Source organism: Poecilia reticulata, chromosome 2, assembly GCF_904066995.2.
Source record: "Poecilia reticulata chromosome 2, P_reticulata-male-v2, whole genome shotgun sequence".
Taxonomy (NCBI): Eukaryota; Metazoa; Chordata; class Actinopteri; order Cyprinodontiformes; family Poeciliidae; genus Poecilia; species Poecilia reticulata.
The window spans coordinates 40,198,969-40,221,974 of record NC_088831.1 but is presented as its reverse complement, the minus strand read 5'-3'; the positions used below and the strand labels follow the sequence as shown (position 1 = coordinate 40,221,974).

The 23,006-nt window shown below is 36.8% G+C and overlaps 1 protein-coding gene and 2 long non-coding RNA genes across 7 annotated transcripts in view; 2 read left to right on the top strand and 1 right to left on the bottom strand.

Moving 5' to 3' along the window:
- Positions 1-23,006, top strand: part of LOC103461731 (histone deacetylase 4) — a 219,440-nt gene that overhangs the window by 82,691 nt on the left and 113,743 nt on the right. For 2 of the 4 annotated variants that reach the window (XM_081604587.1, XM_081604583.1), the window contains exons 1-2: positions 10,131-10,291; positions 19,573-19,691. In XM_081604587.1, the coding sequence (XP_081460713.1) occupies positions 19,670-19,691 (22 nt within the window). In that variant the 5' untranslated portion in view covers positions 10,131-10,291; positions 19,573-19,669. Of the gene's footprint in view, positions 1-10,130; positions 10,292-19,572; positions 19,692-23,006 lie in introns of those variants that run through there. The other 2 variants (XM_081604585.1, XM_081604584.1) reach the window with 1 other exon arrangement.
- LOC145550856 (uncharacterized) lies at positions 1,985-3,756 on the top strand. Of its 2 annotated transcripts, none has more exons than XR_014086641.1 (3): positions 1,985-2,569; positions 3,063-3,177; positions 3,275-3,756. It is a non-coding gene; the product is annotated as an uncharacterized LOC145550856 (long non-coding RNA). The 2 variants fall into 2 exon arrangements; XR_014086640.1 differs by having other exon boundaries at positions 3,272-3,756.
- On the bottom strand, positions 9,956-10,773 carry LOC145550857 (uncharacterized). Its single transcript, XR_014086643.1, has 2 exons — positions 10,593-10,773; positions 9,956-10,415 (listed from the first exon to the last, which is right to left on the bottom strand). It is a non-coding gene; the product is annotated as an uncharacterized LOC145550857 (long non-coding RNA).

The window sequence follows — 23,006 nt, the reverse complement described above, 5'->3', positions numbered from 1 at the left end:
ACTTGATTGTGTTTTAACATAGAACTGTGTGGCTGAAACACATGTAATACTGCCCCTTTCTAATAAGTAAGAACCTGACAGTTTATAATTTGTGATTAAAAGAAGGATTTGCTTCATGACTTTGGAAGAAAACCGAATCACTTGGATCATTGTTATCTAAATGTAATCACTCTTGTGACATGTGTATGACTTGGACATATGACCTGGCACATTCAAAGCAACCCTTGTTGTCTGGGGACTCTGATGGAATCCCTGAAGTTGGACACATTTGAGCTCCTGCAGCCATGCTTGGCTTGGTTTAACAGGATTGCCAGGCGTTTTGTTCCTTGGATACTGATAATCCTGCTTATCCATTCGCTGCACCTGAAGGTTTGGTGGAGGGATCTTCAGTACAGCAAGCTGTTGCTGTCATCTGTTGGTTACGCCTCCTTTAAGCCTTTTGAGAGGCAAAAGGAAAAGGAAATATTATACAATTCTACATCCTAAAACACTTTTTCATGTTGTTGCATGCTTTTTTTTTTTTTTACTTACAACAGACTGGAGAATGGGTCTGCCATGATGAAACCTGGCCTACACAAATTAACCAATTTGGGGAGAAAAAGGCTAAATATTCGGGGAAACTTCACTAATGATAAAGCAGTGTGAAAACATGCAAGAAGAAATGGAAATGTCTGATAAGAGTGGAATAACCAGAAATACAACTAAACACAATGAAACACTAAGAAAACCGAAATCCCAGGAACAAAACACAGATTCCTCATGACAGTAACCTTTTCAAACCAATATAAAGGAATCAGGCACATGGCTAAATATGGAGCACACTCTAACATCTCACAGCTCTGGTGGCACTACACCTGCACTGCAAAAACTGAAATCTTAGTAAGATTAAATATCTTAAATTAAGGAGATTTTTCTTGTTTTCTTTCTGTCAAGATAATTTTTCTCACCAAGAGGGATTTATGTAAGAATATTTTTCTTATTTTAAGTGTTTTTGTACTTAATTATCTCAGTAAGATATAAAAGCTTAATGTTAAGAAAATATTACTTATTATGAGTAAATATGTGCTAGAATCTAGAATATCAATATTTACCAATCAAACTTCAAGTCTAGAACTTATTTTATATAAGTAAAAATTTCTTATTTCAAGCACAGAAAGCGAAATCACATACTTAATTAAATGTATTCAGATAATTAAAACAGACTATGTCCAAATGGAATCCTTTGTGTTATTGTCAATGAAAAATAAAAAAAAACCCATGAACTTATATTCTTGTATAAATTGGCAGAGTGTACAGGAAATTATAATTTAATATTTAAACGATTGACATTTAACACAACAATTTCAGAAACAATATCAGTTTATATATCAAGATAATTCTTGGCATGTTTCCATCTGCTAAGGACCTTCTTAATTTGATCTTCTTGATGCAACCTCTTACTGACATGTCATGAAATTTCTATTGATGTGTGATTTGAAATGGCTGGTATTCCACACAATGAGATTAGAATCAACAATATTGATTAGCTCAATGTCATGATAAATATTTTAACTTTTGGTTTATATTTCAAATTCTTACTTTATAAGTTACTAATATTAGTTTGAACAATATTTTATTCATCATGTTTGTAACCCCTTTTATGACATCATACAATCCACATGGGAAAGCGCCCAAAATGTCAGTGAGATAGTATTAATGTTCGATACAACAGATTTTCTTTCTGATCCAATCGAGTAAAATTTAAGGTGGTATTGGCAATACAGATCCCATACTTTGTGCAAAAGACAATTAATTTGTTTCTTAATTAAATAAAAAATAAATGTAATCCATATCTTGGCTTCATAAAAAGAACACAATGTACTCTGATGCACTCATTTTAAACTCAGAAGTATATTGAGACAACAATCCCGTTTACTATAAACTATTTTAATTCAGCAGAAATATACAAAACATGTGAAAATGGAGTTGCAAAATAAAAAAAGTAAATTAGTAAAGTAATAACCCTACTAAACACATCCTTGTTTAATTATTAAAACTACTATAAAATGACAGCTGAAATGGCTCCATGTCACTTTTTTAATAATCTGTCAACATGTCCATTTCTGAGTGAGTGAGCGTCAGCAGCACGCTGCGCTTGGGCATTACGTCCTTACACATTACATACTCACCAGGCGGAAGAAAAAGTAGTTCCCATTAACAACGTTTCATTTCGGCAAGATCTCAATAATTTAGTTACTTTCTAACTTGCTCTTGTTAATCTACATTATCTCAAATTACTAAAGTGTTGAAAGTATTGATCCTTGGATCTGACAATAGATTTTAAAGAATTAAGTTCTGGTATCGGAAGAATCGATATTTCAGTATCAATCCGCACATCACTAACGGCAACGCCAGAGATCATTTAACTGCCCTGATTAACCGTTAATTCAGTTGTAACAGCCTAACTAAGCTTTTATCTACTGTACTTTTATAAGATTTTCTTTTGGCAAATTCTCTAATCTCGGTTGGACATGAATGAAGATGGAGGACTTTTTTACGTGTATAGACCCTACAGCTGCTGTACTGAGAGGTAAGTTTAAAGTTGTCTGTCTTTCTAAGATAAGCTAACTGAAGCTAGTTAGCATGTCGTGATATGCCAATTTTCATCCGTGGTTAAAGAGCCGCTCTTGTGAATATGAGCTTTGAACAGTTATTAACCACAATAGCTGTGGCTTAAAAATATCGACACGAGTTCTTGGTAGCTTCCGTTTTTTAACATAGCTAAGGTGGCTTCTCATTCGTAGCTTATGATTCGGGAAATGGTTAAAGAGCAATTCCGCCTAGTATTTCACTAACTTTGAGGGTGTTTTATGTGCTGTAATTTAAAAACTTAAATGCAATGAGACTAAAGCCTAGGTTAGATATTCCACACTGTTACCAGGATATTTTAAACACTATTTTTGATTTGTGAATTTAAGTAGTCCTAGTTTGATTTAATTAAAATAACTTTCTTGCCATCTTGAATTCATGTAATATTGTAATTGAGCACATGAACTAAAATAAGACTTGTTTTATTTTTCAAGTAAACCAAACTGTTGCCATGGTGAAGCCTATGCCAGACACATCGTCAATCACGTATTGCACCATCTACAAGAAACTTTGGGAATTGCAAGTGACGGCATCCTTCACATTCTTGAGGTAAGAAATTTATGATACTGATTCATCATTACACTGATTAGACCCTAAAACGTGGTTTGTTTTGTGATTGTTTTTCTGTCTGTGCTCCAATTAGCAGATGACCCAACAACTTCAAACAAGACCACTTTTCAGCTCTGTGGTGATCGTGAAACTAACTTTCTACTGGCCATTGGAACCATGCTGCCTGCCCTGATCTTCTGAAAGGAGGACATCATAGCTACTACACCTTTCAGCATCCGTGTGTCTGGGGCCACTCCTCTCTGTGCTGCTGACAGACGTCTTGAGAACACCGTCCGTAACTGAGGCAAGACTTCCGCATATAAAAGGCTATGGCTTATTGGAAGAAGTTCATTGCGGGGAAGCTCCTATTGTTGACATCTAATCCCAAGATTTTTTTTTGCTTTGGACAATTTGGTTTGCTTGACTCTTAGTGCAGCAGATGTGTCAGATCGTCATTGTTCTGTCATTTTACAGGATTGTTTCAGAATCAGATGCCCATCCAGACTTTAAATTCTGACCAGTAGTCATGTTTTATTGTGTTTATGTGAAACTTAAACGTAATAAAGATGTTAAAAGTAATTGAACTTATGTCTTCATTTCAGCAAGCCAATAACATATCTTGTTCCAGTATTCACAGGATCAATTTTTGGATTTTTGTCTTAGCATAAGAACCTTGAGTAAGGCTATGATAAAATATATATTTTAATCCTATGCAACAATAAAAATAAACTAGATTTAGGTATATCACTGCAAAAGTCCCCTTTCAAAAACAAGGAAAAAAAGTACAAAAATAGGGTATAATTTTCTTAAAATAAGAAAAATTATCTGCCAACAGTACAAGAAATTTTATCTTGTCAAGATTTTCCAAAACAAGAAAAATATCTAACCAAGATAAACCTACAAATATCTTAAAATTAGTGTATTTGTACTTAAAACAAGCCAATTTTACTAATACAAATAGAATATATGAGATTTATTTTCTTAATACATAGAACATTTTTCTTAAAATAAGAAAATTTTACGCTATTTTAAGAAATTCAGTGTCAAGTAACATTTTCTTTACTTGAGATAATTTTTCTTAAAATAAGATAATATATCTTACTCGTATAAGTAAAATTGGCTTGTTTTAAGTAAAAATACACTAATTTTAAGATATTGTAGGTTTATCTTGGTAAGATATTTTTTCTTGTTTTAGAAAATCTTGACAAGATAAATTTTCTTGTTCTGTTGGCAGATAATTTTTCTTATTTTAAGAAAATTATACCCTATTTTTGTACTTTTTTTTCTTGTTTTTGAAAGGGGACTTTTTGCAGTGTGGGACCTGAGCGTGGCATGTTTCAGTCAGAAGGTGCAGCCATGAGCCAAAAGATCAGGCCGCATTAGCATAATGCTACCGCTGCGTTATGACAAAGCTGAGACATGAAGCAGTGGTAGCAGTGTTGGAGCGCCTCTAAATATCTGCAGGGATTTTCTTCATGATCTCCTAAACAACTGCAACGTCCATCTTATCAAAGTTGGAAGAACTTATTCTTATTTCAGGCCTGTGTGTCATCATGCACAACTCCATACATGTTCTGAAAAGTCAGGAAACTCACATATAAAGGAAGTTAGTTCCATATAACTCATGAAACGTGATACTCCTAAACAGACAATAACTTTGGGCTGTCAAAATAAGAGCATCACATACCCTACAAGTGAAAAACCTTCATATTTTTCACATCAGGTAATTCCTGTTTTGGGTATTATATGACGGTTTAAACAAACCACTGTTACACATGGGATTAGTGTGGCCCTTTAAAATTAAGCTTGCTAAAATTTCAAAATAAAAGTCTCAGTATCCCTCTCATGTCTCAATATTAGCCTTTTTCATAAAATAAGCATTTTAGCTATTTCCTTCTCCCAGGTTAGTGTACTTGTGCATTAACATTAGAAAAAATATTAACATTTCACTGCTTAAGTAAAACTTAGCATTTCACTGCCCCCCACAAGTTAATTTCCTTGCGGAGCAAGCATTTTAGCTATTTTTTAAAATTGATTTATTATGTTTAGTAAAAGCTTATACACTGAACGGAATAAGTCCATGTTAGTCAACATGGTTTTAATTCTCCACATAGTATTGGGTATAGGTTAGCTAAGTTTAGCATTGATGCTAATTTTTAGCATCAGAATCCTTGATTTGGGTCAAACCGACAGGCACACTTTGGCAGGCCATGGTTAAATTTCTTCAGAAATGTTCTAGTATTACTTGTTATTTATTAATTAATTAATTAATTAATTAATTAATTAATGTGTGAAGAGATTTGCATTTTGTTCTAGTAACCAAGTGCCACGAAGTATAAATCAGATTGTTACTTTTGTGTTGAATGTCTGTTTTTGTGATATACTGTATTTACCACAAATGGCAATGATAGTATAAGATAGTGTTTCAAAAGAGCAGAAGTAATCTTATCTCTTTTGAATAATGATATTTGTTGTTAAACTGTTGCTAAGAGATGAGTGTGTGTTTTGGTAACCAAGTGCCACGAAGTAAACATCTGATTTTTACTTTTGCAAAATTTACTAACTGTAAATTTCTTGTGGCTAAGGAGGTAAGCCACAATTTCAAAAGATCTTATGTTTTATAAACAATAATAGTACTTGTCATTAATTTGGTGTTAAGAGATGAGTGTTTTTTTATGGTAACAAACTTCCATAAAATATAAATCAGATTTCTACTTTTGTGTTGAATGTCTGTTTTATAACATATTTACCACCAATGACAAAAAAAACAACAGAAAAAACATTTGAACTTTTCTGGAAAATTCACCAACTGCAGAATTCTTACTACTTAATACTACTTACAAGATAAGTAGTATTTCAAAAGGGCAGAGGAAATCTTATATTTTTTTGAACAATAACAATATTTGTTGTTGCTAAGAAGTAAACCTCTGATTTTTACATTTGCAAAAGTAAAAATCAGAAGGCAGTGCATTAGCATTAGCACAAACATTAGCAGGCAGTGTCTTTTCCCTAAAATGAGCTCTTTAGCTATTTTTTATTTAAGAACCATGTTTAGCACACTGAATGGAGGTAGTCAATGTAAGACAACATGCTAGTGATATCCCACATGCCACTGGCAGCATTTAAGCTAACATTGGCATTTTGGCTGATTTTAGCTTATACACTAATTTTAACATACTGAAAGGAGTAAGTCCATGTCATTCCACATGCTTATGACTCTCCACATGCTGTTGAGTACATTGTAGCTTACTTTAGCATTGATGCTATTTTTTAGTATTAGAACGGTGGGTCCCCATTTAAATCTTTTCAGAAATGTTCTTGTTTTATGTTTTGTTCTTACTGATTTAGTTGTTTTTATTGTTGTTGCTTTTACTCCTTGTGAATCACCTTGGTCAACCTTGTTTTTAAATGTGCCCTATAAATACATTTGATGCTTGCAGAGCACAATGTGTTCTTGATGCACCCCACAGGACCCTTATAAGACCCCACAAACCCCATCAACACACATTTCTGATGGATTTCTAATGTAATGGTGCGCTCTTATTGCCCATCACACAGAAGTTTCCAATCTGTCTTTATAAAGAAAATGTTAGAGGTACTTCTGAAAGTGCAAAAACAAACAGTTTCATTTCAACATGACTTTTAAATTGTATTACAGAATATAAAACACTATATTCTTTTAGACTGCATTACTCTTATGTTGCACCCTTCATCATACATTGGGTGCCAAATTGAGCTACATTTCAGCATCTTGGTGGATTTGTTTGGCTTGATGGAAAATTATCTCTGTGCTGTACAACTTAATTGAATCAATCGGCGGACAAAAAGGACTAAAACCCTGGGCGCTAATTAGGTTATCTGAATGCACAAACACTCTCAATTGTATCTTTTTTTCCCTTTCTGTGGGTGGATGAAATCTTACAATTAAATAACATAATGGAAAATAGGAAGATTATTCTATTGTTCCTAAAGGATACAAGTAAAGCCCTGTTGTTCTTGTTGCAATTTGCAGTTTTTGCTATTTCCCCTGTTTATCATCATATGTGCTGCATTTGCATAAGACTAGAATTTAACCTCAAGCCTCTCCTTCCCACTTCCATTGCATTAGCTTACAGTTTTTCACAAATGCGCTAACATTGGCTTATCTCCTGAAAGATAATGCTGTGCTCTCTGGAGTATGTTCTGCTATCACTTTGCTGGAAGAATGGGATCTTCCCGTTATAATGTGCAGGAAATCCATCCTCTGCTGTCAAAGCAGTTTTACAATGGGGGCACAGAGTGGGTGTTTCCTGATGAACTTGGCCGACTCAGGCACTCACACAATTTAGGTGAGAAACAAGCATGCTAAAAAGCCTCAAATAATAAAGCTGATTTATTATCAGAATTTTAAATTATGTATTCATTGATAAAATATAATAACTGGTAGTTTAACTAATTTCTCTGTCTTCAGTTTGAAGCTTTTCCATTGGGGTCTGGACTGGAACATGTGCGGGACGTGAACACACAACTCTCAGCAACAGAGAACCTTAAAGTTGAGGTTTTGATGGACTCAACTTCCATCCATCCATCCATCCATCCATCCATCCATCCATCCATCCATCCATCCATCCATCCATCCATCCATCCATCCATCCATCCATCCATCCATCCATCCATCCATCCATCCATCCATCCATCCATCCATCCATCCATCCATCCATCCATCCATCCATCCATCCATCCATCCATCCATTTTCTGACACCCTTGTCCCTTAGTTGGGTCGGGAGGGTTGCTGGTGCCTCTCCAGCTAACGTTCTGGGCGAGAAGCGGGGTCACCCTGGACAGGTCGCCAGTCTGTCGCAGGGCAACACAGGACAAACGGACTCAACTTAACCCACATTTTTAATTTTGTCTGATAGAAATTCTTTGCTGGCCAAAACATTTTTGTTTATGGAAACAGTCCACGTTAGCTGATATTTTGCTTTGCATCCATCCATCCATCCATCCATCCATCCATCCATTCATTCATCCATCTGTCAACGAGTGAGAGGCAGGATACACCCTGGACCGGTTGCTAGTCCATCACAGGGCGCTATATCTATTACTTAATTTTTTTTTAAATCTGGAACTTTTTGGATTTAGGTAATGCAGTAATATTCACACATGAACTTCATTTATAACAAATTATCAAATAAAGAGTAAAATGCACATTTTCCAAATGAATGTTATGTGGCTCCGGTGTTTTAAGTCGTCTAGCTTAAAACTTTGACTCCAACAGAATGTTGACCAGCCCTGACTGGTTTTCCAATGTGCTTTAGACTAAGTCAACCCAATCATTTGAAAGAAGCCCAATCTGATCACAGGCCCTCTAAGTATGCAAGTGGAGTAACATTCTGATGGGGCTCCAAATACATCGGGTAACTGAATTAGAATGTAGTGTGTTGATATTTGCTTCACAATGAGCATAGAGGAAATCTAATTTTTGTTTTGGTTAGCAGTTTAGCCAAGAATGTTTATGATTCAAATCTTGGGCATTCAGCTCTCATTGTGTTGGTTGAATCAAACATGGTCAGTGATCAGGGCTTTCTGATTAGCTACATGCATAACTGTCTTCTTTGCCTTTGTGCAGCAGTCAGACATTTTAAAGATAATTCTAACTTGTAGCAGCAGATCACCTGATACCAGAGAACAGTCACACTTTCCAAGACATGTTGGTGCAAGTCGTGAATACTCTGCGGGTGAAACGTGCAAGACAATGTCTGAAACTGTCTCTTACTAATTCTGGTTGCTGTGAATCTACTAACAACAGGTTTAGAACAAGGAAACCACCAAAAATAAACCAGCTGGGTGAGAAACAAGCTCAGAAAATGGTTTGATTTGATAATGCTCAGCTAATGATCCACCTGCAACAGTTCCTCTTTAGTGTCTACTGAAAAGTGAGAACATTACCCATTACAACCAATCAACCCAAATGAGATGACCTGACCACACAAGTTTGTAATCTACCAGATAGTCTCACATGTGTGCTCAGAAGCTGTTTAGCTCGTTGTGTGCCTATTCCAACAAGCAGTTTTAGTCTTGCAGCAAATACAGTCGGGGAATTTGTTTGCAGGAGTGTTAAATCAGAGACAAGATTACACTCTTTAGCTGCCCTGTTTTACAGAGCTGTAGACAAATTTGGAACAATACTAATTATGTTGTCAGCAGAACGTGTTGCTGGGTCGAGCCGTCCCATCGTTGGCTTTCTTCTGCTGCGAATGTGGACAGGCTCAGCTGAGTGGATACTTATTAAACTGTCAGTGTGTGTTTTTTCATCCAGAGAACGTTTACACAAGGCTGAATTGCCCCATTTTCTGTTCAGATGAGTGCTGGTGTTTATGTAATCTGTGTTTTACTGCTGCTGCATTTCTGCCAACATCAATTCCTTCTTCAGGCCTGATGGTAACCTAGACTGGTCACAGGTGGTTAACCCATCTATCTCCTATCTTGAAATAATCCCATTTGAGCTTTATGCTTAGCTATTTTTTAAATGTATTATCTCTTTAAACTTGCGTGACTTAATTAAATCCAGCTACAATAAAAGAGGACACATTTTTAGTCTCTTCAATAAAACATGTCTAGATCTGTAAAATCCAACTGACTCTTGATAAACATTTTTTTTATGTTTATATGAGGGAATAGTTAGTTATAATTTAACCTACACAGTAGAGCTCTTCTATTGAAGTTAAAGTCTTTTAGGTATTGAACATAATTTCAAATCAGTAGTACTGCTAAGATCTGCACAAATTAAGATGTAAACAAACTATATCGTAGCTTTTATTAGTTACATTCTAAACTTATTTTTTTTTTCTTACTGGTTCAGCAAGATATTAAACCAAGCAGGAAGCAGAGCATATCCAGAGTAGACTCAGACTGGCGGCCTTCATTCATGGATCCTGTGTTATAGTTTTCCTCCCAAACCATCCGCGGACCCCGCCCACTACGGAAGCACTGGAGGCTGTCAGACACGTGATTGATTCAGTATGGAGGAGCTGCTGTCTGAATGAGTTGATGTTTTTACACCGACGGCTCCAGTATCTCCGCGGATGCTTCAGGAGAGCAGCGGGGTGGAAGCGCCGCGCAGTCCGCCTCCAGGTGTGCCCCGTCCCGGTCTCCTTCCGGTCTCTCTGCTCTCGCTGCTGTCTCTGTAAGGCGGCTGGCTGTTGGGGAGACTCTCTCTTCGTCCGCGCTTTGACTTAGGCTCGAAGTTTTCATCGCCCTTTCAAAGTCAGCAGAAAGAAGGCAAAGTTGTTGCGCAATAAGCCCGCAGTTAAAAACCTAAAGAAAGGGTCGGCCGAAATGAAACGGCTTATCTGTACGGCTTAAATTGAACGCATTAGTGAAGCTCGCCGCTTTTTTTTTAAGAGACGTGCATTTTCGGGACAGCTTCTCTGACCTGACTACTCGGTAGGTTCTTCTGTTTTGTGAGAGAAGTTGGACGGTGGTTGTTTGGGATTCACAGCACGCATTTCTTCTCCTTCATGTTTGCCCACCGTGCCTGTGTGTGTGAGGTAGGAAGCTGTTTGTGTTGCGGAGCTTCGGGTGTAAACTTGTGCCTTCATGCCGTGTAAACACAGGGCTGTGGCTCTGCTCTGTTATCGCTCCTCTTTAACCCTTTACAAGCGGAAAAATGCTCACAGACTCCTGCTTATAAACTCCAGACCCCACAGGAACAACAAGTCACAGCAGACCTATATGTCTGAGTCCTACTTTACTGGCTGCAGATGTTTGTTTTATAGATTCAAACGAAGGGTAATTGGAAGCAAACACAGACAAAACTTCAGCTCAGTCTGGAATATTATCCAACTAGTAAATTCTTTTCCTGGTCAGTTCAAACTTCTGGTTTTCTTGTGAGGTTTGACCTGTTGATTCTCTGTTTTATTCTCTTTATTCTGATGACTAATAATAATAGGAGCATCAAATAGCTATTTAACAGAAATTGATTCAGAAGATTTTACATAAAAATGAATCGATTACTATTTAAATTTTCGCCTGTCGGTCTAGGCAGGTGGACACTTTCTTTTTATTTCTACGGCAAGAAGTTGAAATCTGTATAAAATGGAAAATTTGAACATCAACATTTTACTCCAAAGCAAACCTCTGTGCTCTCAGTCGTTAAACTCGGCTCAAATAGAAAACTGCTTTTAAAGGGTGATTGACTCATTTTCTGCACTGGTTGCTGAGCTTAGACTAAAAATGTTTTTCTAGAAAAAAATACAACAACAACACAATACAAATACAACAGAGTCAACTCCAAAAAATAACTAGTTACTGTAAAATAGTACTTATTTACTTTGTTCTATTTTCATAATTTATCTGTTTCAAAAAACAAACAATACATTAGACCCCTGGTATAGATGAAATTCACAAATACTTAATACAAATGGTTAGAACAGCCTGTGTTAGTGGTCCAAGCACAAAATACATCTTAAAATGCATTAAACATGAAATAATGAGAAGTTTAAAATGATGGAAATCATATAAGATAATCATCAACTTAATATCACAAATCTCTAACAACATACGGGGGAAACCGTCTTGGCATTTAGATTTGTGGTTTGATATTCTCTAAAAAAAAATAATTATTTGTATTTATGTTCTACAGAAAAATCCACAAATCTCAGCCACAGTGAGGCGGGGTCCACTGTATTGTGCTCATCATTACTTTTTAACTTGATGATTTTGGCCCATGTGACAAAAAATTAAACGCCACTGATCTGCAGAACCATAGCAACAAATCACCAGACAGTGACGAGGAGATCGATCTGAAGGACGAAGTGAGAAAAGTTGGTGCTTTATACATACATATAACACCATAATGTTCGAGGACATACCAAAAAATTAGATGAAACTTGAATTGCATCAGATGCTGCTTTTACGCTCAAACAGAGATGTAGATTGGAGGAATAGATAGAAAGCAGTAAAGTGAGCTACAAACTGTAGATTTAGCTGTAAACCTTGCGTTACTGACGTTGGCACCAAGTTTCTCTGTCAGAGGAAATGTTGCACCGGGTCTGGTGTGATGAATTCACCCGTTTTCAGACAGAGTTAAAGTGAAAAACATCTCATTGAAGAACACGCTGATTCTGATTGTGTGCAGAGATGTAAAGAATCAAGGTGGTAAAATATCCGAACGTTTTCACAGATAAATAAATCATCAGTTAGCAAACTTCCTGCATGTATACGCACGCACGCACGCACGCACACACACACCGCACGCACGCACGCACGCACACACACACACACACACACACACGCGTATGTTTACTGTCTGATACTCAATACCCAAAGGAGAGCAGCCACAGTTTTTCAGTTGCATATCTAAGTCTACGGTTAGTTGAGACCTTAATGTTTTGTTTGTAAAGTTTTTTGTGACTCAGACTGGTGACGGCTTGGAACTAAGGAAGGAGACCAACTTTCTCCACTGGTTGCTCAGTATCTAAAAGTCACATCTTTAAGAAAGAGGACAGAAAATCCATTAGCTGTGTCATCCATCTAATGTATGCCAAGTTTTCAGCTAACAGCTCTTCAGGAATCAACCTTGCTGATGTCTGGCTGTCTTAGTTTGGATATTTTAAAAATGCCTAACTAAAATATTGGAACAAATTGTTTGTGCTAACGTGACTGCGGTTTGCGATTTGCATTCCTGGACGTCTTTGACGAGTTTGTAAATCACTTCCTTATTTTTGTCTGGTGATCGTGCTATTTCTGGAATGTGAAGCATGTCTTGCAGCTGTGGTGAAACTATTAAGATTTCTTTAGGTGATTATTGAGTTGATTTGCAGAACTGAGGTGAATGCATAACCCACCGCACACACTCTCTGAGATCTGTTTCATACTAATTTGGTATTTTGTTCAAACAAGATCTTCTGCTGTGTTTTAATCTCATCATAGATGTGTAAATAGTGTTTCTGGTCATTGGAGGTTTTTAAAAACTCACTTCGTTGTGTGAATTATACAGAGATCACAAAAAACCATGGATCTGAAGGCCTAGTTCAACCACTTTCTGCTTTACACACCCAAACTGCACGTCAGCTTGCCCACATCTTTCTTTCTCTTTCTTAATTCTAATCATTGTTAAAGTTTAGATGCTGAAGCTGAAAAAGCTAAAAAAAAAAAAAAAAAAAAAGAGAGCAAAGAATAAGTAATGTCAAAGAAACCATGAGCAGCAATCTTGGGGAGATTCCTCTACCCAGCCCACATTTCAATTTTCTTAACTTTGACAGTATCACAGTTATTACCGACATATTGCAAAAGTGTCAATATTACTTCAGAGATGCAGATTATTTTATATTTGCTTAAATTTAATACAACATGAACTATTGAAATTATATGTACTGCATAATTTTAGACTAATACATTTCTGTTAATAATGGATCTATCACTGTAAAATCTCTTGGCCCTTTTCGTCATTGGCTCTTTCTTCTTTTTAGACAAGTTCTTATTTGTAAAATATTTCCAGTTAATGAAATACATTTTTCAGTGCATGAATTTGTTTAATTGCTAAATAGAAATCTTCCTGGTGGAAGCTGTTTATTTTATTGGTCAAAATTAGCTGAAGATTCAGATCCTTTACAATGACTTGTTGGAATAACTTGGTTTTAGTCTGGGACATTCATGTAAGCATAACCTACAACATATTTGTTGTTGTGACATGTGATGCCCACTGAGCAGTGCGGTAAAATTGATTAAAACGGTATTTGTTTTTAACTTAGTCAAATAATCCTATTTTCACCTGGATGTACGTTAATGCTTGTACAAACTTCAATCAATTTCCACACTTTTTTCTGCTTAAAACTCTGAAACATATTAAAATCAATTGTAACTTTGTTTTTTTATTATTTATTTATTTTATTTTTTTTCTAATTTTGCTTCAGTTCAGTTTGTGTGTTCTAATTCCATTAACAAGATAATTTAGCTCAGTTCCACTGTGTTTGGTCTGGCCCAGGCTGGCACTGGGGAGGTTTACTTGTTTGTGGACAGTTTGTTGATGTTATCACACTAATGAACTCTAATGGGGTCTGTTAGTGCCAGTGTTGTGCTCTGGGACAAAAAAGGTGGCGAGACTCTGCCACCCAGCAGGAATTTGTAAACAGTTTGGCGGGGTCTCCCATTCAGCTCACCATGCAGGATATTAAAGTACTTTTGTTTTTCTCTCTGTTCGTCCGTTTGTCTGCCCCTCGATTACACGCAGTACTTTAGAAGACCGTCTGAGTGACGAGCAGGAGAGTCTGTCGAGTACCTGCAACTCTTCCTGGTGGTATAGAGACATAGAAACAAAACAAAAAAAGGTCAGCATGAGCAAATTCTCTTTATTTCTGTTGGTTTTTGGATTTGGCTTTCATCCAAGTTGGTGAAGAAAAGGAAGCTGGACGTCAGCCAGAGATGCAGTAAAATTAGACGAGAGGAAGATCCAAGCAGTAAAACGGTCTCAGACCTCTCAATGAGCAACTATACAGACGCTCTCAGCCTCAACTGATCTGATTTGGGGCCTGATGGGTCCTTGTGTCAATCCTTGTAGGCATCCAGTGAGTCAGTGGCTGCGAATCATTCTCCCACGTCCAGCTTCTTCCATCCTGTTGGTCTTCACATCATCAGTAATAAACCCATTTTGGCTCCTTTGTGCTTTGCCAGGACCCTGTCCTGACTTTGAACCCGCCCTGGTGCTGTAAAATCAGTTGGTGTTTGGGGAAGGTTTCCTCACTTGGATGTGCAGAGTCTGCTGTCACGTCTGTGTTAGCACTTTACGGTAACCAGAACAGACATGAATCTTCATGGTGATTGGTTTTTACTCATCTGGTTTTAGAGATGATGTATTTTGAATGTAAAAGTAGATTTTGATTAAACCAAGTAAGATAAATGCAAGTAGGTGATTTGATTTTCTTAAGCAGATCTTCACACTGTGTGATTGACATGAAAACATCAATATCATTTGGATTTTGTTCCAAAATCTGCCTGTCACCACCAAAGCATTTAAATGCAAGTTACTGTACTACAGTAGATATGTAGAAATCTCTGGCTGGAGATAAACTTGTGTAGAACAGACTGTGAATGTATAACATTATAAGATCAGCGGAAGTTGGAGTGATTGTTTCTTTTCTGTTTTAAATAAGATTATATTGTAGCTATAGTTTTTGTTTTGGTGTAAATACTATATTTTCACTGTAGATGAGAAACCTGAGACAGTCTCATGCCTTGCTTCACGTAGTTTTATGTAACTCCCTCTGTCAGCATTTAAGCTCCCAAACAGCAAGAGCGGCTCAAAAAACAATTCCACTTCCTCATATTTAAAATGTTTTTGCTGTTATTAGTACTCATAGTATTCATACTTCTGATTTTTACTCTTCTCAGTGTCTTGGACTTAAATTCTTTTTCCCTGCCCACAATAAACAGATCTTACAAATACTGATCTCTGGCCGTTAGAAGTAGTGAAATTGAGTGTTTTTACCTCTTAAAACTTTCTTTCATTGCAGATTGTTGTGTTTGCTGATGAAGGCTGTTAGATATTAGTAAGAACAAGAAAAAAGCTCTTGATTTGAACTCTGTATGGGATCCGTCTGTTAGTTTCTTTTTGTTTATCAACAACTGATTCTTGAGAATTCATCGATCCTGTGAAATCCAAAATAGCAAAGTTATTATCGCTCTTTGTTATCCATTTACATTTTTTTATCACATATTTCACTTTTATTTTTGGCATCTAATCAATAGTTACTCTGAGGAATCTTTATTCTTTCATTTTAGTTGAACTATTCTCCATTTTTACTTGCAGAAAAGAAAAATGAAGAACAATTCAGTCCTTGGCACACGACCAGTCTTCTCTCGCCATCTGAATAATTCATACTCAATCATGTCTGAGAGGCTGAAGCAGTCTTCTTGGCATACACGCGTTTTCAATGATTCATTTCTCAAGCTTTGCAAGGGGTGTGCTTAATTGTTGTTTACTTCTCGCTATCCGACCGCACGTTATTTTTATGCCATGGAGATTACTCCCGACAGCGCTTGGAGTGCCTGGGAAATAAAGTCCATTAAGAGGTCCTCGTAGCTGTTTTTCTGTCAAGCATCATGAAACTTTACTTCAGAGGAACACAATAAACCACATCCAGTTTAAAGTCTCAGCCTGTCAAAATGGAGAGTTTGAAGAGATGCCAAAGATGTATTTAATGACTCAGTGGTGCTGGAAAAAGTACTTCTACTATACTTGGATGTGATTAAACTGCATCCATTCATGCAGTGTCTATACCCGCCTATCCGTGGAAGGTCGTTGGTGGCTAACTCCAGCAGTCATTTTACATCAGAGGGCAAAGCGGCTCAGACAACTCTATAAAATAAATAAAACCTACTCATGCATGCTTGCATGGACATCATGTGTAGCAAATGGAGCCACTGAAAAGACTAAATGTCTGACGTCAGCACTGACATGTTCCTGCAGGTTGAATATAAGCTTCTTGATAATAATAGACAGTGTGAAAAGTGTAATATCAAGATTTCAAAAGTGCAGACAACCCTTTTAAGATGCCGGATTTTGAGGTCAAAATAAACAATTTAAAAACTTTTTCAAAATCAGTTTGAGAATAGGTAAATAACAAAAATGGAGTAACTTTGTTGGATTGTTATTCACAACCTTAAACTAGAGCTTTGATGAAGCTGCTGTGGATTTATAAAGAAAGTTTTTTAACCTAAAAATAAGTTTAGCTAATGTTGTAGGATTTCTTATACCTTTTTTTTGTCCTGTTATTAAAGGCACAGCTTGTACAAGAAAACTGAAGACGGAAAACATCTTGTAATAATTTATCATTTTCTTTTGTCTCAAACCTGGAATCGTAACACAGGTGTGTTCACTTTTGAGAGGTTCTGTATTTGGAGATACATTTCTGACAGTTTAATTATAGTCCAAGTCAAAACTTTAGTGTTTTCGTTGAAGAAATTAGATCTCTTATTTGCTTTTAGACAAGAGCACATATATGAGGAAGCTAAATTACACGACAGAGTAAACAAGCAGCTGTTGTCATGTCAAAGACCTTTGCTCTTCATCAACAATTTCCATCTGTCAGAATATCTCACCAATGTTTGCTTTGACTTTAGTTGCCTAAAATTCACTTTGCTGTTTGTTTCTGTTTTTTTTTTTGTTTTTTTGGTCTCTTACGTATGAAGAGACCAAACTTTATTCATTTTTATTTCCATACGGACAATACTCGTATGACAACAACCTTCTTCTTCCTAAAAGCTTTTTGAAAATCACCTTGTTGGTGCTACAATCACTTCATTGCAGTTGACTTTATTTATATGATGTCAGTTTACAACAAATGTCAGCTTAAGGTTCATTACCAGACAAACTTCCTCAATTAACTTTCGATTAAATTGACTTGATTTGGGTCCGAATGCAATTCAAATTGACCCAGTTCACTCCAGTGCAACCCAAGCATGTAGCCAGACTCAGATCTAATTATAAATACTCCTATTCAGTATAGTTATGATTTAATACTTTCAAATTCAAGTAAGTGAAAATGTCAGGTGGTAAAAAGTGATTTATCCAATTAATACATTTATAAATTATCACCAGAGCTACAATCTGGTACAGTTCATCTTTCCTCTTGCAGTTCATGTATTGTCCTTGTTTTAAATAAATAAAAATAAAGGTAAACTCATCCCTACTTTAGTAACCTGTTGCAGCGCTGCAGTTGCTCGTATCCGGATGTTTGCTTCCCCAATCTCCCACTAAAAGATTTACTCCATGTAAAAACAACAACAACAATGGCTGGGGCGAATATGTGCTTTACAGCCCTAGAGTGCCAGATTCACCTCCTTTTAGTCCTATTTCTTACCTTTTTAATGACATGCCTTGGAGAAAAAAATGCCTCAATGGTAAGTGATCACTGGATTGAAAGAAAATTTCGTCAAGACAGAAACTACGTACTTAGTGCTCAGCTACACATGGGAGTTTCTCAGCCACAAATTGCTAAAATCTGTTTTCATGCAGCTCATCATCTTGTGGTTAGCCTGATAAATGTTTTGTAGAGACAGTCGGTGCTTAATCAAACACCCTGTCTGAATTCATACAGTTAAACAGCGATTATGATTAATTAACCATAACTCACAGTAAACATAACCCCCTGATACTTTGGGCCTGTTGAACATAATTTTGAAATAGTTGTGATGAATAATTCTCTGATGAAGCTTGTTTTTCTCTGCTGCATCACAGGCCCACAGTGATATTTGCATACAGCGGTCCCTATGCAAACTTCCAAAGAAATTAATTCTGAAATGAAAGAAAAAATCCCCAAACACTAACTTTTCCTGCCCTATGCATCAGCAAACATGAGCTGCCATCTGCTGCAACATGGAAAGGGCAAACGGAAAGCTCTGAGCCTGCAGCACTTCCTAAAGTATAAGAACAGGGCTTTAATTGCTCTATAAATGGTTAAATTAAAATGTGGTCAGGGTGTGCTTTATGTAGCAAAGAAAACCAAGTGGTTAAATAATCAGATTCCTCTGAAATCCTCAAAAAAACTAGAATAAATATAAGCAAAACAGCATCAAAATGAAATCCTGTGAAGAGCTTTCTGGAGAACTGTTAAGACCACTTTAAATAAAACAAAGTCTGGCTCCTTGGAAGAAAAATATGAAGAAATGTAAGATGATGTAAAAAGAAAAAGAATGCAAATTCATTCAAAGTCTCAGATTATTTCTCAGACTGATGATATACTGAGAAATATGCAGGACTGATTCGATAATAAAATTCCATTGGAATGATGTTAGTCATGTTTCTGTTGAACTCTTGGATTCTTTGATATATAATGTAAGTGAATTAAGCAGCGAATGCCAGAATCATGTGGTTGTGTGTCTGTTTTCAATAAAAACGTTTGTTCATCTTTTTGGACTGGGATTTTGAAACATTAGATGTCTCAGGCTTCAGGAAGCCTGTTTATAGATTTAATTACGCGATCCACTACACATAAGAGCCTTTTAGTTCTGCATTGACCTCCAAAGCTGACCTCTGAGGCTTTATTGGTTATGCAATGGATGCAGAATCCATAACATTTTATAAATCCTACTTTGTAATTCGCTGGCAATTAAAACAGCTTCAACAGAAACGTCCACAAATGTATAATTATTTTTGTTCATGTGGATGTGAGACTTTTCTTGAGCAAACTTTTTCTCTGTTGGGTGTGGTGCAGCCAGAGCAGAATTGAGTGCTAGAATAACAAACTATGACTTTCATTAAACCCAGATGTTTTAAAATGAAACCAGATTAGCTTAATAAATAAAACAGGCTTGCAATTTTCTTCTTATGGTTGTACTATTTATTAAAAATTTGGTCACACAAAACAAATATAGGTGAAAACGTCTAAAACGCTGCCCTGTTTTTCTGCTCTCAGTCTGGCACTCCTGAGAATTCTCCTCTGCTCTGGATCGGGTAGGAAATGACGATCGCTACATCCACTGAGGAGGTGCATCGAACAAGCCTGTGAAACAATGAACTCTCACAGTCGCCAAGGTAAGATCTACTGTTTATTTATCTTCTTTTTTTTTTTTTACCTATTAAGTTACTGTCTGACTCGTTGGAAGTGCGTGTATTTTACGAATGGGTGGAATTTTTGCATGACAGATTATATGTCATGCAAACAATTCAATCATAATTTGCAGAGCCAGTGTTGATGCTTTCGTTTTGGACCTTTGCTTTAGCTTTTCCACTTTTTTTTGTTAACTGTTTTAATGAAGCAGAAGTATAATTATCATATAGTGTTTATAGTTGGAGAGAGTTACTGCTGTGTTGTGCACGTTGCTGTTTTTTGTGTTAACAGAGCTACATTTGAATTGACCACTTTTTAAGTTTATAGTGCACTCACTACACTGGCAGTCAGTTATTTTGTAGTGGTTTTCAAAAACTCCATCTGGAGTTTTATATTTACTGTTTACTGCACCAGAAACTAGTCGAAGCACACCATTCTGCACAGTGGCCTACGTGCAGAATGGTATGTTACGTGATCCACAAGATCACGTAACAGATCATTAAAACAGTTTTCAACATGCTGGTGTCTTCATCAGTGCTAATTTAGCTGGGTAAACTAATTGGTTAACATCTTTATAGATTTTGTGTCTGGTCAGCGACACACAGCAGGATTTATATATATAAGTTGAGAGGGATAAAGTTTGAAGCTAATATTCTGGCAGATGTGTGAACCAGAAGGGATTTACAGACTAATAGTGTTCACAGTTGAGTAGCTTCACTGAGTTTAACGTTAGCCTGCTAATTATTTTAATTGATTTGTTAGAAGTACTTGAACCAGGGGCCTGCTGTGGTTTCGCAGGAGCAAAGCGCCACCCACATAAGGAGGAGGCCTTAGTCCTCGTGGTGGTAGCTGCAGGTTCGATTCCCAGCCTGGTGACATTTGCCACATATCCCTCTCTCTCCCTTCCCCATTTCCTGTCCAACTACATTTATATATAAAGGCCACTACAGCCAATAAAACCTTTAAAAAAATTAATACTTGAACCACACAGTTTTTCCAGATATGATAAACTGTTAAACTTCTTATCTCATCTCCTAACTGAGCCAGTCAATCTGTACTAAAATTTTATTTATGCTTTATTTTTGTCTCCAAACAGTTCAAGGTCTGTCATAAATTAGATCTTAAGCAGCATGAAGTGCCATAGCTTTCAAGTAGAGTTCACAGTTGTGAAACTTCTGGCTATCTCAGAGTAACTTCTCTGACTAGCAAAGAGACAGAGATGGAGTGAATATTTTTATTTTGTCTTATCATTTTCAATTTGAGTGTTTGTGGACGCAGCTGAGCAGATTCAAATCGAGTCGCTTTTATTTAACTCTGAATGTATGACATGGAACATCTCAAGATGATGTTTCAAGGTTTTTCTCCAAGTCTGCTTTTAAATATTTGACCTAACTTACTTACTTGCAACCATTATGAGCTTTATTTTCCGCAAATTCTTATCTAAATAAAGACAATGTTGAACAGATTCTTCCTCTCTGTCGTGCTTTGGTTGTTTCGTTCATGTTCTCCAGATGCCTCAGCTGTTTGCTTGTTGGTCCACTAACGGTCCTTGCATAGCACAGTGTAGGTTTCTTACACCAATTTCTTTTTTTTTCTGCTTGAATTGTGCTAGGAGGTATGATGTCAGAGTTTAAAGCATTTGCGTCAGAGGACGCTGGCAGATGGCAAAGATATCTTCAATTCCTGTCATTATGTTCCTCTAATTTATTTCTTGAATACATCATGTTACATAAACGGAACGACGATGTGGCCATATTTTCCTCTTTTCATTTCCCTCCCTGTACTGATCACTTCCATGCTTTCCCTTTGCACAATTCTCACAACTGATGTAACTTTAGTGTAGATTTTAACTTTCGATGTTATGCTTTATAGAAATAAGAGGGCAGTTTCCACAGAAAGAGACTATCTGCCATTACTTTAAGAGGCCTCTGCCTTTCAAGAAGTGAAAAAAAAGTTTTTTTCACTTAACCTTTATGTTGAGCATAAACCTCTAAACCCTCGGTTCTATTTTGGTAGCTTGAAAATTGGGAAAGAAGCTCACTTCTCAGTTTTCCTTCCAGTTTGTGGCTCATTTTCTCCTTGTCGCCTTTTAGTCTGAGCGGTATTACTAAGCCGTTTTTCCACATTTGACAGATCATAATTTCCTTTTCCAAAACCACCATGTCATAGCACTGAAGAGCCCTTTTGTCTGATCTAAACTTGGGTGGCAGTTGCTACCATGTTGTCATGCTTCTTGGTATTTTGGAGAAGGGTTTATACCCCTGGAGGCAGCAGTAAAACAAAACAGAAGGACTCTCTTCCCCATAAGACCCCTGCCCTTCTGTCCTCTGCCGTCATTGGCTCATCTCCTTTCTCCAGCAGCAATAATCGCTGTCCTGTCCTGTCCTGTCCTGTCCTGCCTGAGTGGGGAAACTCGAGTCAGTGAAGAGCTCATGCAGAGCGACTTTCTGCATTAGAGCTCGCTGGAGGCCTCAGTTCAGAACTTGTCTCACCCAAATAAAGTACCTTTGGGTTTTATTGGTGTTTCTTTTGTGTCTTTGCATTTTACGGACTTCAGCAAGTTGTTGTACACTCTAGCTCCATATACATTGTTACAACCTTTTTATGGACGTAATATGTCATATTTTGGTGGCAGACTACCTAGAATTGTCAACACTACTAAGAAATGAATCACAATAAGTCCTCTCACTGATTTTCATAGCTGACTTTTTAACATCCTTTCTTCACATGATGAAAACCTCCACAAGGTGTCCTTTATGAACCAGAGTCTACAATGTGATCATGTGTCACCTGGAACCATAGAGCATGATTGTCCATTATTTTAACTACATTTAGAGCGAATGTAATAAATTGGCATCGAAACATGTTGTTTGAACACAGCTAAAGTGGTATCCCAGTTGATATTTGTGCCTCCCATACAAAGTAATACATTAATAAAGAAAAGTTGAGCAACTCCAGTCCTCGGGTGCTACTGTTAAGCAACTTTTGGATGTATTCCTACTTCAGAACACCTGAACCAAATGAGTGGTTAATGACTAGGTCTTGGCAAAACTTGCCGGGATGCCAAAGAGGTGATTCAGCTTTTTAATTCAGATGTGTTGGAGTTAGTGCATCCAAAAATTGCAGGAATGTGACACGGGAAGGAATGCACTTGGGGGAATATTTTGGGAAATAAACTGAGGAAAATGTCATAATCAGAGCTTCACTGATATCTTCTTCTACTTGTATATTAAAAATGCCAACATGTGAAAAAATCTGGTTGTAGTTTTTGGTTTAATGCATTTTTGTGACATGAGGCA